Source organism: Oncorhynchus mykiss, chromosome 26 (assembly GCF_013265735.2).
Source record: "Oncorhynchus mykiss isolate Arlee chromosome 26, USDA_OmykA_1.1, whole genome shotgun sequence".
NCBI classification, from domain to species: Eukaryota; Metazoa; Chordata; class Actinopteri; order Salmoniformes; family Salmonidae; genus Oncorhynchus; species Oncorhynchus mykiss.
In genome coordinates this window covers 8,219,026-8,235,120 of record NC_048590.1, presented here as the reverse complement: position 1 = coordinate 8,235,120, position 16,095 = coordinate 8,219,026, and the positions used below count along the sequence as shown (strand labels likewise).

Here is a 16,095-nt window from a genome sequence, read left to right as displayed (position 1 = left end):
TTGTAGACCTATCTGGGTGACTGAATGTATTGTAAACCTATCTGGGTGACTGATGGATTCTGACAAGTGAAACAGACTGTCTGGAAAACAACGTCACGTTTTCAGCCCGTATGATTGAGAGCAGAGAGTTGACTGTGACAGGCAACACGGTTGCCTTGGCTACCTGGGTCTTTAACACTCAGGGGTTCTATGTTCCTCTGGAGCGAAGGAGGCGCACGTGGTCAAACGCACGTTAGTTTGCAATTTCATCTTGTAAAAAAAAACTGGCGCACTTGCATTTTCCAGCCTTTAACGCTGGTTCGGAAATCCATCTGTCTAATATCAGCTTCTGCTGAGGTGGGACAGGTACAAATATGAGATATCTCCTGAAGATATATATATATATATATTTCAGTCAGCGCAACTAGAGATATTTAAGAACGACTAACGGCGGGTCTTAGCGGTAACCGGGTGTTACGCCAGTCGCAGGCCCACTGCCTTACGTTCCTCACAGATGTTCTATTAAAACATCCCCCCCCCCCTTTTCATTCATATATTGGGACATTATGTTTGTCCAGCATCTGGGAAAAGGTTTGGAGTCATCGTTGTGCGACGCCCACTGCATGAAAGGTGTCAGTGACCCGTCGGAAGCCTGTTCGCGATCATCAGGTTATTTAAACAGACGTCTTATTGTGTTTAGTTCTTCCTCTGTTTGACCCAACTGTCAAATCTGTCCGTGGTGCTGAATCCACTTGTAAAGGCCTCAACTGAAAGCTTCGTTAAATAGTACCCGCAAAACACCAGTCTCAACGTCAACAGTGAAGAGGCGACTCCGGGGTGCTGGCCTTCTAGGCAGAGTTGCGAAGAAAAAGCCATATCTCAGACTGGCCAATAAAAAGTAAAGATTAGATGGGCAGAAGAACACAGACACTGGACAGAGGAACTCTGCCTAGAAGGCCAGCATCCCGGAGTCACCTCTTCACTGTTGACGTTGAGACTGGACAGAGGAACTCTGCCTAGAAGGCCAGCATCCCGGAGTCACCTCTTCACTGTTGACGTTGAGACTGGACAGAGGAACTCTGCCTAGAAGGCCAGCATCCCAGAGTCGCCTCTTCACTGTTGACGTTGAGACTGGACAGAGGAACTCTGCCTAGAAGGCCAGCATCCCGGAGTCGTCTCTTCACTGTTGACGTTGAGACTGGACAGAAGAACTCTTCCTAGAAGGCCAGCATCCCGGAGTCACCTCTTCACTGTTGACGTTGAGACTGGACAGAGGAACTCTGCCTAGAAGGTCAGCATCCCGGAGTCGTCTCTTCACTGTTGACGTTGAGACTGGTGTTTTGCGGGTACTATTTAACGAAGCTGCCAGTTGAGGACTTGTGAGATGTCTGTTTCTCAAACTAGACACTCTAATGTACTTGTCCTCTTGCTCAGTTGTGCACCGGGGCCTCCCACTCCTCTTTCTATTCTGGTTAGGGCCAGTTTGCGCTGTTCTGTGAAGGGAGTAGTACACAGCGTTGTACGAGATCTTCAGTTCCTTGACAATTTCTCACATGGAATAGCCTTCATTTCCCAGAACAAGAAGAGACTGATGAGTTACAGAAGAAAGTTTTGTTTCTGGCCATTTTGAGCCTGTAATCGAACCCACAAATGCTGATGCTCCAGATACTCAACTAGTCTAAAAAAAAAAGGCCAGTTTTATTTCCTTCTTTAACCAGAACAACAGTTTTCAGCTGTGCTAACATAATTGCTATAAGGGTTTTCTAATGACCAATTAGCCTTTTAAAATGCTAAACTTGGGTTAGCTAACACAACGTGCCATTGGAACACAGGAGTGATGGTTGCTGGTAATGGGCCTCTGTACACCATCTGTAGATATTATCCATTAATTTTGTATTATTACATTTTTGAATCAGCCGTTTCCAGCTACAATAGTCATTAACAATGTCTACACTGTATTTCTGATCAATTTGATGTTATTTTAAACGGACAACAAATTTGCTTTTCTTTCAAAAACAAGCACTTTTTAAAGTGACCCCACATTTTTGGAACGGGTAGTGTATAAATATTTTGGGTTTAAGTTGGTTGAGTGCATTCTAGTCCTTTCCTAATCGAATGCATTTGCACTGTTGAGGAAGGGCAGTAGGGTATCTCACTGTATCGTTACACCCTCTGTGTTCTGTGGCAAAACAAACTCAGATTGTGTCATAAAGACTTGATCTCCAGAAATATTTCAATAATAATTATATAACGAATCCAAAAATCGCACCATGCTGACAGAGCATGAATATTCCTCCCAAAACTGTGTTCAGCATTTCATTTATTTATTAATACCTGTTGTGGTATTAGAGAGAGAGAGAGAGAGAGAGAGAGAGAGAGAGAGAGAGAGAGAGAGAGAGAGAGAGAGAGAGAGAGAGAGAGAGAGAGAGAGAGAGAGAGAGAGAGAGAGAGAGAGAGAGAGAGAGAGAGAGAGAGAGAGAGAGAGAGAGAGAGAGAGAGAGAGAGAGAGAGAGAGAGAGAGAGAGAGAGAGACAGAGACAGAGAGAGGGAGAGAGGGAGATGGAGAGAGAGAGAAACAGAAAACAGATAGAGAAACAGAGAGAGATGGAGAGCGAGAGAGAGAGAGACAGAGACAGAGAGAGAGAGAGGGAGAGAGGGAGATGGAGAGAGAGAGAAACAGAAAACAGATAGAGAAACAGAGAGATGGAGAGCGAGAGAGAGAGAGAGAGAGAGAGAGACAGAGACAGAGACAGAGACAGAGACAGAGACAGAGACAGAGACAGGGAGAGAGACAGGGAGAGAGGGAGAGAGGGAGAGAGGGAGAGAGGGAGATAGAGAGAGAGAGAAACAGAAAACAGATAGAGAAACAGAGAGAGATGGAGAGCGAGAGAGAGAGAGAGATTGAGATAAACAGAGAGAAACAGAGAAAATAGAGAGAAACAGAGAGAGAGAGAGATGGAGAGAAAGAGAGAAAAACAGAGAGAAACAGAGAGAGAGAGATGGAGAGAAAGAGAGAACAGCAGAGAGAAACAGAGAGCGAGAAACACAGAGAGAGAAACAGAGAGAGATGGAGAGAAACACAGAGAGAGTGTATGTACGTGCAGCGATAGAGGTGAGGTGACATGGAGTCAGGTGTTTGATGCCTGATCAAAGGCCATCTCTGTCCACAGAGAGCCATCTGCTGTGTCTGCTGTTGACACTATGAACATGTGTCTGTGCTATCAAATTCACTTTCAAAGGCTGCCTCTACAAGCAAGGCCCCTGGATTGAATTCTACACCAAGTCTCCATGTCTGCTATGACTCTAACATGCAGACCACACCGCTCGCGTCACAAAATAAAATGTACACGTTATTCAAATCACCCACACTGCTCGCGGTGCGTATGGCACTAAAATAGTAATTGGTTCTATTTGTGACGCTCAACGCGCTGCAAGTCCGGCCTCTCCCATCTCCTCATTGGTTTTTAGGAGCATATATCCACGTGGGTGATTGAAAGATGAACTGAGGTTCACACTCCGGGTCGGTTGTAGTGATGCACCGTAAAGTTGGTTGCCAACCGCCATATAAAGTCCAAAGAAGAAAAAGAAGCCTGAAGGAAGGAGGAGAGATGATGAGAAACTAATTCAGTTGACCGTTTTATCTGTGGATTAATTGTCGGAGTAGAGGACCTAGTGCATTTCAGGTAAAATAACAACCCAATGTTTATATCCCAGGGTAAATTAGCTAGCAACAGCAAGCTAGCTAGTTAGCGAAATTGCCACAAATGTTTACTGCTTTTTTGACCTGTCCCCAAATTAACAATTGTTTCAGAGTTTATTTTGATATTTCAACCTGTGTGTTCTGATCGCTTCTGGTGTGGATGAACAAAATCAACATGCGGGCGCGTGTGGTTTGGTCAGCATGTAAGGAGGCAGGTAGCCTAGCGGTTAGTGCGTTATTCAGAACAAAAAGTTAATTTCTTTGCCACATTTTTTTGCAGTATTACTTTATTAACAGGATGCATGTTTTGGAATATTTTTATTATGTACAGGCTTCCTTCTTTTCACTCAATTTGGTTAGTAATGTGGAGTAACTACAATGTTGTTGATCCATCCTCAGTTTTCTCCTATCACAGCCATTAAACTGTTTTAAAGTCACCATTGGCTTCATGTTGAAATACCTGAGCAGTTTCCTTCCTTCCTCTCCGGCAACTGAGTTAGGAAGGACGCCTGTATCTTTGTAGTGAATGGGGTGTATTGATTCACCATCTAAAGTGTAATTAATAACTTCACCATGCTCAAAGGGATATTCAATGTCTGCTTTTTTTTTACGAGGCATTGGAAAACCTCCTTGGTCTTTGTGGTTGAAACAGTGTTTGAAATTTACTGCTCGACTGAGAGACCAGATAACTATGTGTGTCGGGTACAGAGATGAGGAAGTCATGTTAAAAACACTATTATTACAGAGTGAGTCCATGCAACTTATTATGTGACTTGTTAAGCACATTTTTACTCCTGAACTTATTTAGGCATTTCAGCTTTTCATTTTTATATTAATTCGTAAATATTTCTAAAAACATAATAACACTTTTACATTCCGGGGTATTGTGTGTAGGCCAGTGACCCAACGCCCTGCCAAAAAATCTAAATTTGATCCATTTTAAATTCAGGCTGTAACACTACGAAATGTGGGAAAAGAAAATGGGGTGTGAATACTTTCTGAATCTGCATACTACTGACCTTCGACCTGTGTATCTCTCCGTCATCGTCCTCTCCTCCGACGCCCAGTATCTTCCTGGTCTTCAGCCGGCTCACCAGATCTGTCTGGCTGTGTTTCTTCATCAGAGGGGGTTGGGGTTTGCTGCTCATGGCTGATAGGGGGGGGCGGTTACGACCTATGACTCCTAAAAAACACAAAAATCAGAAACTTTGTCCAAAAATGATGCAGAAAAATGTATCCATGCTTTTGTTACTTCTAGGTCAATGCTCTACTTTCTGGATACCCGGATAAAGCACTAAATAAACTTCAGTTAGTGCTAAATACGGCTGCTAGAATCCTGACTAGAACCAAAAAATGTGATCATATTACTCCAGTGCTAGCCTCTCTACACTGGCTTCCTGTTAAGGCAAGGGCTGATTTCAAGGTTTTACTGCTAACCTACAAAGCATTACATGGGCTTGCTCCTACCTATCTCTCTGATTTGGTCCTGCCGTACATACCTACACGTACACTACGGTCACAAGACGCAGGCTGGAAGCAGGGCTTTCTCCTATAGAGCTCCATTTTTATGGAAAGGTCTGCATACCCATGTGAGAGATGCAAACTCGGTCTCAACCTTTAAGTCTACTGAAGACTCATCTCTTCAGTGGGTCATATGATTGAGTGTAGTCTAGCCCAGGAGTGAGAAGGTGAACGGAAAGGCTCTGGAGCAACGAACCACCCTTGCTGTCTCTGCCTGGCCGGTTCCCCTCTCTCAACTGGGATTCTCTGCCTCTAACCCTATTACAGGGGCTGAGTCACTGGCTTACTGGTGCTCTTTCATGCCATCCCTAGGAGGGGTGCGTCACTTGAGTGGGTTGAGTCACTGATGTGATCTTCCTGTCTGGGTTGGCGCCCCCCTTGGGTTGTGCCGTGGCGGAGATCTTTGTGGGCTATACTCAGCCTTGTCTCAGGATGGTAAGTTGGTGGTTGAAGATATCCCTCTAGTGGTGTGGGGGCTGTGCTTTGGCAAAGTGGGTGGGGTTATATCCTTCCTGTTTGGCCCTGTCCGGGGGTATCATCGGATGGGGCCACAGTGTCTCCTGACTCCTCCTGTCTCAGCCTCCAGTATTTATGCTGCAGTAGTTTATGTGTCTGGGGGCTAGGGTCAGTTTGTTATATCTGGAGTACTTCTCCTGTCTTATCCGGTGTTCTGTGTGAATTTAAGTATGCTCTCTCTAATTCTCTCTTTCTTTCATGTCTCAGGACTACCTGGCATGATGACTCCTTGCTGTCCCCAGTCCACCTGGCCGTGCTTCTGATCCAGTTTCAACTGTTCTGCCTGTGGCTATGGAATCCTGACCTGTTCACCGGACGTGCGACCTGCCCCAGACCTGCTGTTTTCAACTCTCTAGAGACAGCAGGAGTGGTAGAAATACGCTTAATGATTGGCTATGAAAAGCCAACTGAGGTGCTGATTTGCTGCACCCTCAACAACTCCTGTGATTATTATTATTGGACCATGCTGGTCATTTATGAACATTTGAACATCTTTGCCATGTTCTGTTGTAATCTCCACCCGGCACAGCCAGAAGAGGACTGGCCACCCCACATAGGAAGAAACCTAGAGAGGAACCAGGCTAGGTTTTAGCCTTTCTAGGGAGTTTTTCCTAGCCAACGTGCTTCAACACCTGCCTTGCTTGCTGTATATATTTTTAAACCAGAATATTCAGTTAATATTGCCTGCTAACATGAATTTCTTATAATTAGGGAAATTGTGTTATGTCTCTTGCGTTCCGTGCAAGCAGTCAGGGTATATGCAGCAGTTTGGGCCGCCTGGCTCGTTGTGAACTGTGTGAACACCTTTTCTTCCTGACAAAGACCGTAATTAATTTGCCATAATTGTATATAATTATGACATAACATTGAAGGTTGTACAATGTAACAGCAATATTTAGACATCGGGATGCCACCCGTTAGATAAAATACGGAACGGTTCCGTATTTCACAGAAAGAATCAATGACCAAAGGCTCGTATTTCTGTGTGTTATTATGGTATAATTAAGTCTATGATTTGATAGAGCAGTCTGACTGAGCGGTGGTAGGCAGCAGCAGGCCTGTAAACATTCATTCAAACAGCACTTTTGTATGTTTGCCAGCAGCTCTTCGCAATGCTTCAAGCATTGAGCTGTTTATGACTTCCAGCCTATCAACTCCCGAGATTAGGCTGGTGTAACCGATGTGAAATGGCTAGCTAGTTAGCGGGGTGCACGCTAATAGCGTTTCCAATCAGTAACATCAATCGCTCTGAGACGGAGTAGTTGATCCCCTAGCTCTGCAAGGGCTGCAGCTTTTGTGGGGCGATGGGTAATGATGCTTCAAGGGTGGCTGTTGTCGATGTGTTCCTGGTTCGAGCCCAGGTAGGGCCGAGGAGAGGGACGGAAGCTATACTGTTACACTGGCAATACTAAAGTGCCTATAAGAACATCCAATAGTCAAAGGTTAATGAAATACAAATGGTATAGAGGGAAATAGTCCTATAATTCCTATAATAACTACAACCTAAAACTTCTTACCTGGGAATATTGAAGAGCTTTCATATGTTCTCATGTTCTGAGCAAGGAACTGAAACGTTAGCTTTCTTACATGGCACATATTGCACTTTTACTTTCTTCTCCAACACTTTGTTTTTGCATTATTTAAACCAAATTGAACATGTTTCATTAATTATTTGAGGCTAAATTGATTTTATTGATGTATTATATTAAGTTAAAATAGGTGTTCATTCAGTATTGTTGTAATTGTCATTATTAAAAATAAATAAAAATCGTCCGATTAATCGGTTATCGGCTTTTTTTTGGGTCCTCCAATAATCGGTATCGGCGTTGAAAAATCATAATCGGTCGACCTCTATATAATACTACCATGGATTTATGTGCAGAGAGAAATGGATCAATCTGGAGTGTTTGTCTGTGTAATCCTAAATAGAGCCCAACCCAACTCCACATAAGGCTGTGTGTGTGTCAGTGCTTTCTGTAAAACAGAGCCAGAGAGAGGAGTTGTTTCACGCTTCAGTCTGATCTCTCTCTGTCGTCAAACTGTCTCCATACAAAGCAAGTAGCAGCCTGTTTCCACTACTAGAATAACAGAGGACCTACAACACATATCTACAGCTGGAGACATCTCATGTGTCATCAGATTCCCCCTGGAAAGCCAATAACACCATGTTTACATCAGGACAACAGGTAGCAGCATAACTACCATGGAGTTATTAGGGAAATCAAAACACGTATTTACTAGAGTAAAATGTTTACATCAGGACAACAGGTAGCAGCATAACTACCATGGAGTTATTAGGGAAATCAAAACACGTATTTACTAGAGTAAAATGTTTACATTTTGATATTTATTTATTTAACTAGGCAAGTCAGTTAAGAACAAATTTCTTATTTTCAATGACGGCCTAGTGGGTTAACTGTCTGATCAGGGGCAGAACGACAGATTTGTACCTTGTCAGCTCGGGGGTGTGAACTTGCAACCTTCCGGTTACTAGTCCAACGCTCTAACCACCGCCCCATCAGGACAACGGGTAGTTATTAGGGAAAACAAAGCTCGTATTTACTAAAGAAAAGTTCTCATTTCAATAATCCATGTTCAGTACCATTACCGATGGGGAAAGTCTTTTTGGAGACTGGGGGATGTTTATGAGAGTGGGCCTGAGGTAAATGTTCAGTACCATTACCGATGGGGAAAGTCTTTTTGGAGACTGGGGGATGTTTATGAGAGTGGGCCTGAGGTAAATGTTCAGTACCATTACCGATGGGGAAAGTCTTTTTGGAGACTGGGGGATGTTTATGAGAGTGGGCCTGAGGTAAATGGATTGTAAACCAACCTTGAACTGCTTCTCAACGAGACGAAGGAAGGAAACTACTTCCATTTCTAGGGACAGTTTATTTTCTTCTTAGAAACCATTTATTTTCCCCCCCATTCAGCCATCTACACCTTTTCATAAAGCAGTGTTTTGATTATTTTTTAAGGTTTCAAGTGCATGGAGTTGCTTGAATGGTTATGGAAACTGTTGTAATTCCAAAATGTAATTAGATTGTACCGTGAATGATGAAAGGAGTGTTTCTTCTTTCTTCTAGGAGACGTTTCTAGATTACTCAGAGTAAACCTGCCCTTTAGGCTCTGTGTCTTTTCAACCCTGAACACATACGAGAACAAGCCTCTGGCCACGCTCCAAATACTGGTTCCCCTGCCTGGTTTCATTTAGAACACACACACACACACACACAGACAGAGAGAGAGAGAGAGGGCCCATGCAATATGCATGTCCCTGAATCCACCCAGATCAACGCTGACCTTTCAGCTGAGCGGAAACAGTAGTTGCCATGGTGTCGAGGGCGGTATGTGTGTGTGGCTTGGGAACAGAGGATTTGACACATTAAAGATTAGGCCTAAAAAAAATCTAAATGTTTTTCTCTTCTTAGTATAATTTAGTATAGCTGTTGTTTTAGTATTAGTTTTTCATACAGGAAGACGTCGTTATGGTCCTGATGTTTTCCAGAAGTTCACCTGACCGACTTCAGTCAGACTTCCTGGGTCGGCAGCCGTGTTTAAACAGCAGCAGGAGGTTAATGACCAGATTACTGCCAACCTGTTTACTCCGGGTCAAGGTGCCAATGGCACTGGGACTGCCCGTTACCAAGCAACCACAACCAAGGAAAAAAGGGAAGGCAGCACTCGTTCCTGTCCCCCGTACCCTCTTTCCTCCCTGACCCCCGTACCGTCTTTCCTCCCTGTCCCCCCGTACCCTCTTTCCTCCCTGTCCCCCCAGTACCATCTTTCCACCCTGTCCCCCCCGTGCCCTCTTTCCTCCCTGTCCCCCGTACCCTCTTTCCTCCCTGTCCCCCCCTGTACATCATGACCCCCCCGTACCCTCTTTCCTCCCTGACCCCCCCGTACCGTCTTTCCTCCCTGTCCCCCCGTACCCTCTTTCCTCCCTGTCCCCCCAGTACCATCTTTCCACCCTGTCCCCCCCGTGCCCTCTTTCCTCCCTGTCCCCATACCCTCTTTCTTCCCTGTCCCCCGTACCCTCTTTCCTCCGTCCCCCCGTACCCTCTTACCCCCCCCCCCCGTACCCTCTCTCCTCCCTGTCCCCCCCGTACCCTCTTTCCTACCTGTCCCCCCCGTACCCTCTTTCCTCCCTGTCCCCCCGTACCCTCTATCCTCCCTGTCCCCCCCGTACCCTCTATCCTCCCTGTCCCCCCCGTACCCTCTTTCCTCCCTGTCCCTCTTTCCTCCCCGTACCCTCTTTCCTCCCTGTCCCCCCCGTACCCTCTTTCCTCCCTGTCCCCCCCCCGTACCCTCTTTCCTCCCTGTCCCCCCAGTACCCTCTTTCCTCCCTGTCCCCTCTTTCATCCCTGTCCCCCCCCCCCCTGTACACCATGACCCCCCCGTACCCTCTTTCCTCCCTGTCCCCCCCGTACCCTCTTTCCTCCCTGTCCCCCCCCTGTACACCATGACCCCACCGTACCCTCTTTCCTCCCTGTCCCCCCATACCCTCTTTCCTCCCTGTCCCCCCCATGTACACCATCACCCCCCCTACCCCCTTTCCTCCCTGTCCCCTCTTTCCTCCCTGTCCCCCCTGTACCCTCTTTCTTCCCCGTCCCCCCCGTACCCTCTTTCCTCCCCGTCCCCCCCGTACCCTCTTTCCTCCCCGTCCCCCCCGTACCATCTTTCCTCCCTGTCCTCCCCCTGTACACCATAAGCCCTCCGTACCCTCTTTCCTCCCCTGTCTCCCCCCCGTACCCTCTTTCCTCCCTGTCCCCTCCCTGTACACCATTACCCCCCGTACCCTCTTTCCTCCCTGTCTCCCCCCGTACCCTCTTTCCTCTTTTGTCCACGTGACCCCAGACGGAATCAAACCCACGACCCTGACCTTGACGCCTTTATCCATTCAGTCCATTCAGTCCACGTGACCCCAGACGGAATCAAACCCACGACCCTGACCTTGACACCTTTATCCATTCAGTCCATTCAGTCCACGTGACCCCAGACGGAATCAAACCCACGACCTTGACGCATTTATCCATTCAGTCCATGTGACCCCAGACGGAATCAAACCCACGACCTTGACGCATTTATCCATTCAGTCCATGTGACCCCAGACGGAATCAAACCCACGACCCTGGCCTTGACGCATTTATCCATTCAGTCCATGTGACCCCAGACGGAATCAAACCCACGACCCTGGCCTTGACGCATTTATCCATTCAGTCCATGTGACCCCAGACGGAATCAAACCCACGACCCTGACCTTTATCCATTCAGTCCATGTGACCCCAGACGGAATCAAACCCACGACCCTGACCTTTATCCATTCAGTCCATTTAGTCCACGTGACCCCAGACAGAATCAAACCCACGACCCTGACCTTTATCCATTCAGTCCATGTGACCCCAGACGGAATCAAACCCCCGACCCTGACCTGGCTAACGCCTCGCGCTTACCAACAAAGCTACACAGGAGCACTACTGAATCCAGGGATTGACTACAGTGAGTGTGATAGAAGAGTTGCCACACAGTTCCACACTTCGGCCTAATGGGTTTGGCATATGAATATTTGGTCCATTAATATGGTCCATTAACAATGCATTTTCACTATGAATTTATTTTTTAACAAAACTAATGCATTTTCACTCTGAATGTCTTGCTTAGAAAGTCTCCTGCCCCTCTACCTAACTTAAATCAATGGGTTTTTAGATGGAGAGACTAGCCAGGGCTCCAGATATATACCACTTTATATCACATCTCAGCATGTCATTTTCCATCTCAGTAGGTCTTCTGTATGCTGCATGATGATGTCGCCACTCCTATTTGCCATAGCTTCTTCAATCTATGCCTACTAGAAAGTGTGTGCCCTCAGGCTTGGAGGGAAGCTAAAGTAATTCCCCTACCTAAGAATAGTAAAGCCCTTTTACTGGCTCAAATAGCCAACAAATCAGCCAGTTACCAACCCTTAGTAAACATTAGGAAAAAACATGGTGCTTGACCAAATACAATGCTATTTTACAGTAAACAAATTGACAACAGACTTTCAGCACGCTTAAAGGGAAGGACATACAACAAGCACAGCACTTACACAAATCACTGATTGGCTGAGAGAAATTGATGACAAGAAGATTGTGGGGGCTGTCTTGTTAGACATTTTACTGTGGCTTATGACATTATGGATCATAGTCTGCTGAAGGAAAGGGGTAAAGAAAGATTTTGTTCGGGCGCCAGGCAGGTATTAACCATGCCGAAAGGAAAAGAGTAGACTAGAGAGAACCACTACCAGACCCACACACATCAGCAGAAGAGACTGCCTAGAGTGTAGCCTGTTTACCAGATAGCCAGTGGAGAGAAAAAATAATACACACCATTTAAAACCCACATCACAGCACAGGGGTAACCCCAACAAGATTACCTCATACAATAATACTAATACTAATAATGGCAGAGCAATTCAACAGCAACTTCATACAAGAACAAACCCAGTCATCAACAGAGGATTTGCAATAATCTGTATTATTTTCTAGTGGATGAGTGCAGAGGGTATGAATGTGGGGGGTGTTCATCGACACAACAAAGGCCTTAAAAATGTCCACAGTCTTCTCGGCCACATGTCATTAGTACACCTCAATACAGTTCACATAACAATACACAACTTGCAAGCAACCTTCCTTTTAACTGAAATGTCCAAATACTTCTGGCAGGGCAATAATAGTCCAGCTCTAATGAACTTCAATGGGAAGTGCATTGGAAAAATAGAGAGTCCGTTGCAGGGTAAAGCACTGGAACGATAGAGGGAAGAGAAAAAGAGAAAGAGAACAAGAGAGATCTTAGCTGTGGTCTTCAGGCGTGCAGGTGTACTGTCTGACTGTCCGATGGTTTGTATGTTAAAGCTTCGCAACAATGTTGCTACTAATCCATGCGATCCATAACGGGCGCGGTCCCAAACGAAAACAACCACGACCTAGAGCGATTACACCGATGATTGAGTTAAACACTCTATAAACTACACACGCTGAAAACAAACAAAACTTCTGCAGCACAGCACACACAATCAAACTGTCGCGCCACCAAAGAGCCCCTCCCCAAAGAGCTGAACGAGCTCTCTTCATTTTCTCCTTCCTTACTGCTCATGCGCTCTTAAAGTGGCAGTGCACGGTGAAGGCTCCGTGCAGATTCCGCCACAAACGTATGTGTCATGGCTTTACACCCTCTGCTATAATGTGGATAAAGAGTTACTGGTCTAACAGAACACAGAGGGGGTTCTTTAATGGAAGCCTCGACAACATAATCCTGGTAGAATCAGGAATTCCCCAGGGCAGCTGTCTAGGCCCCTTAGTTTTTAAAATCTTTACTAATGACATTCCACTGGCCTTAGGTCAAGCCAGTGTGTCTATGCATGCGAATTGGTTGCAAGGAAGAAGTTAGTCCTAAATATTTCTAAAAACTAAAAGCGTTGTATTTGGGACAAATCATTCACTAAACCCTAAACCCGAACTCTTGTAATAAATAATGTGGAAATTGAGCAAGTTGAGGTGACTAAACTGCTTGGAGTAACCCTGGATTGTAAACGGTCTTGGTCAAAACATATTGATACAACAGTGACTAAAATGGGGAGAAGTCTGTCCATAATAAAGCACTGCTCTGCCTTTTATAAACAGCACTATCAACAAGGCAGGTCTTACAGGCTCTAGTTGTGTCACACCTGGACTACTGTTCAGTCAGCTGCTACAAATTGTAAAGAATTACAATTGGCACAGTACTACATAGAGCCATGACTACATGGAACTCTATTCCACAGTACTACATAGAGCCATGACTACATGGAACTCTATTCCACAGTACTACATAGAGCCATGACTACATGGAACTCTATTCCACAGTACTACATAGAGCCATGACTACATGGAACTCTATTCCACAGTACTACATAGAGCCATGACTACATGGAACTCTATTCCACAGTACTACATAGAGCCATGACTACATGGAACTCTATTCCACAGTACTACATAGAGCCATGACTACATGGAACTGTATTCCACAGTACTACATAGAGCCATGACTACATGGAACTCTATTCCACAGTACTACATAGAGCCATGACTACATGGAACTCTATTCCACAGTACTACATAGAGCCATGACTACATGGAACTCTATTCCACAGTACTACATAGAGCCATGACTACATGGAACTCTATTCCACAGTACTACATAGAGACATGACTACATGGAACTGTATTCCACAGTACTACATAGAGCCATGACTACATGGAACTCTATTCCACAGTACTACATAGAGCCATGACTACATGGAACTCTATTCCACAGTACTACATAGAGCCATGACTACATGGAACTCTATTCCACAGTACTACATAGAGCCATGACTACATGGAACTCTATTCCACAGTACTACATAGAGCCATGACTACATGGAACTCTTTCCACAGTACTACATAGAGCCATGACTACATGGAACTCTATTCCACAGTACTACATAGAGCCATGACTACATGGAACTCTATTCCACAGTACTACATAGAGCCATGACTACATGGAACTCTATTCCACAGTACTACATAGAGACATGACTACATGGAACTCTATTCCACAGTACTACATAGAGACATGACTACATGGAACTCTATTCCACAGTACTACATAGAGCCATGACTACATGGAACTCTATTCCACAGTACTACATAGAGCCATGACTACATGGAACTCTATTCCACAGTACTACATAGAGCCATGACTACATGGAACTCTATTCCACAGTACTACATAGAGCCATGACTACATGGAACTCTATTCCACAGTACTACATAGAGCCATGACTACATGGAACTCTATTCCACAGTACTACATAGAGCCATGACTACATGGAACTCTATTCCACAGTACTACATAGAGCCATGACTACATGGAACTCTATTCCACAGTACTACATAGAGCCATGACTACATGGAACTCTATTCCACAGTACTACATAGAGCCATGACTACATGGAACTCTATTCCACATCATGTAACTGATGCAAGAGGTAGAATAATTTAGAAAACAGGTAAATATACACCTTATGGAACAGCGGGGACTGTGAAGAGACACACACAGACACACATACACATGATAAGACATACACATGGATGTTGTGTTGTAGATGTGTGATAGTAGAATAGTGGCCAGAGGGAACACACAGTGTGTTGTAGATATGTGATAGTAGAGTAGTGGTCAGAGGGAACACAATGTGTTGTAGATATGTGATAGTAGAGTAGTGGTCAGAGGGAACACACAGTGTGTTGTAGATATGTGATAGTAGAGTAGTGGCCAGAGGGAACACAATGTGTTGTAGATATGTGATAGTAGAGTAGTGGTCAGAGGGAACACAATGTGTTGTAGATATGTGATAGTAGAGTAGTGGCCAGAGGGAACACAATGTGTTGTGAAAAGTCTTATGAAATGTAATGTCAGGTATTCTTTTAAAACTGCACAGAACTGCCTTAATGTTGCTGGACCCCAGGAAGAGTAGCTGCTGCCTTGGCATTCAAATGGCATTCGGTTAGTCTGCTCTGCTGGCCATTCGGTTAGTCTGCTCTGCTGGCCATTCAGTCAGTCTGCTCTGCTGGCCATTCAGTCAGTCTGCTCTGCTGGCCATTCAGTTAGTCTGCTCTGCTGGCCATTCGGTTAGTCTGCTCTGCTGGCCATTCGGTCAGTCTGTTCTGCTGGCCATTCAGTTAGTCTGCTCCGCTGGCCATTCAGTTATTCTGCTCTGCTGGCCATTCGGTCAGTCTGCTCTGCTGGCCATTCAGTTAGTCTGCTCTGCTGGCCATTCGGTTAGTCTGCTCCGCTGGCCATTCAGTTATTCTGCTCTGCTGGCCATTCAGTCAGTCTGCTCTGCTGGCCATTCAGTTAGTCTGCTCCGCTGGCCATTCAGTTATTCTGCTCTGCTGGCCATTCAGTCAGTCTGCTCTGCTGGCCATTCAGTTAGTCTGCTCTGCTGGCCATTCGGTTAGTCTGCTCTGCTGGCCATTCGGTCAGTCTGCTCTGCTGGCCATTCAGTTAGTCTGCTCCGCTGGCCATTCAGTTAGTCTGCTCTGCTGGCCATTCGGTCAGTCTGTTCTGCTGGCCATTCAGTCAGTCTGCTCTGCTGGCCATTCAGTTAGTCTGCTCTGCTGGCCATTCGGTTAGTCTGCTCTGCTGGCCATTCGGTCAGTCTGTTCTGCTGGCCATTCAGTTAGTCTGCTCCGCTGGCCATTCAGTCAGTCTGTTCTGCTGGCCATTCAGTCAGTCTGCTCTGCTGGCCATTCGGTTAGTCTGCTCCGCTGGCCATTCAGTTAGTCTGCTCTGCTGGCCATTCGGTCAGTCTGCTCCGCTGG

At 45.6% G+C, this 16,095-nt stretch overlaps 1 protein-coding gene across 1 annotated transcript in view; it reads right to left on the bottom strand.

Moving 5' to 3' along the window:
* LOC110526872 (tumor protein p53-inducible protein 11-like) overlaps positions 1-16,095 on the bottom strand; it is a 73,617-nt gene that overhangs the window by 41,015 nt on the left and 16,507 nt on the right. Inside the window, exon 2 of the mRNA XM_036963688.1 lies at positions 4,699-4,862. Coding sequence (XP_036819583.1) covers positions 4,699-4,827 — 129 coding nt within the window. The 5' untranslated portion in view covers positions 4,828-4,862. The remainder of the gene's footprint in view (positions 1-4,698; positions 4,863-16,095) is intronic.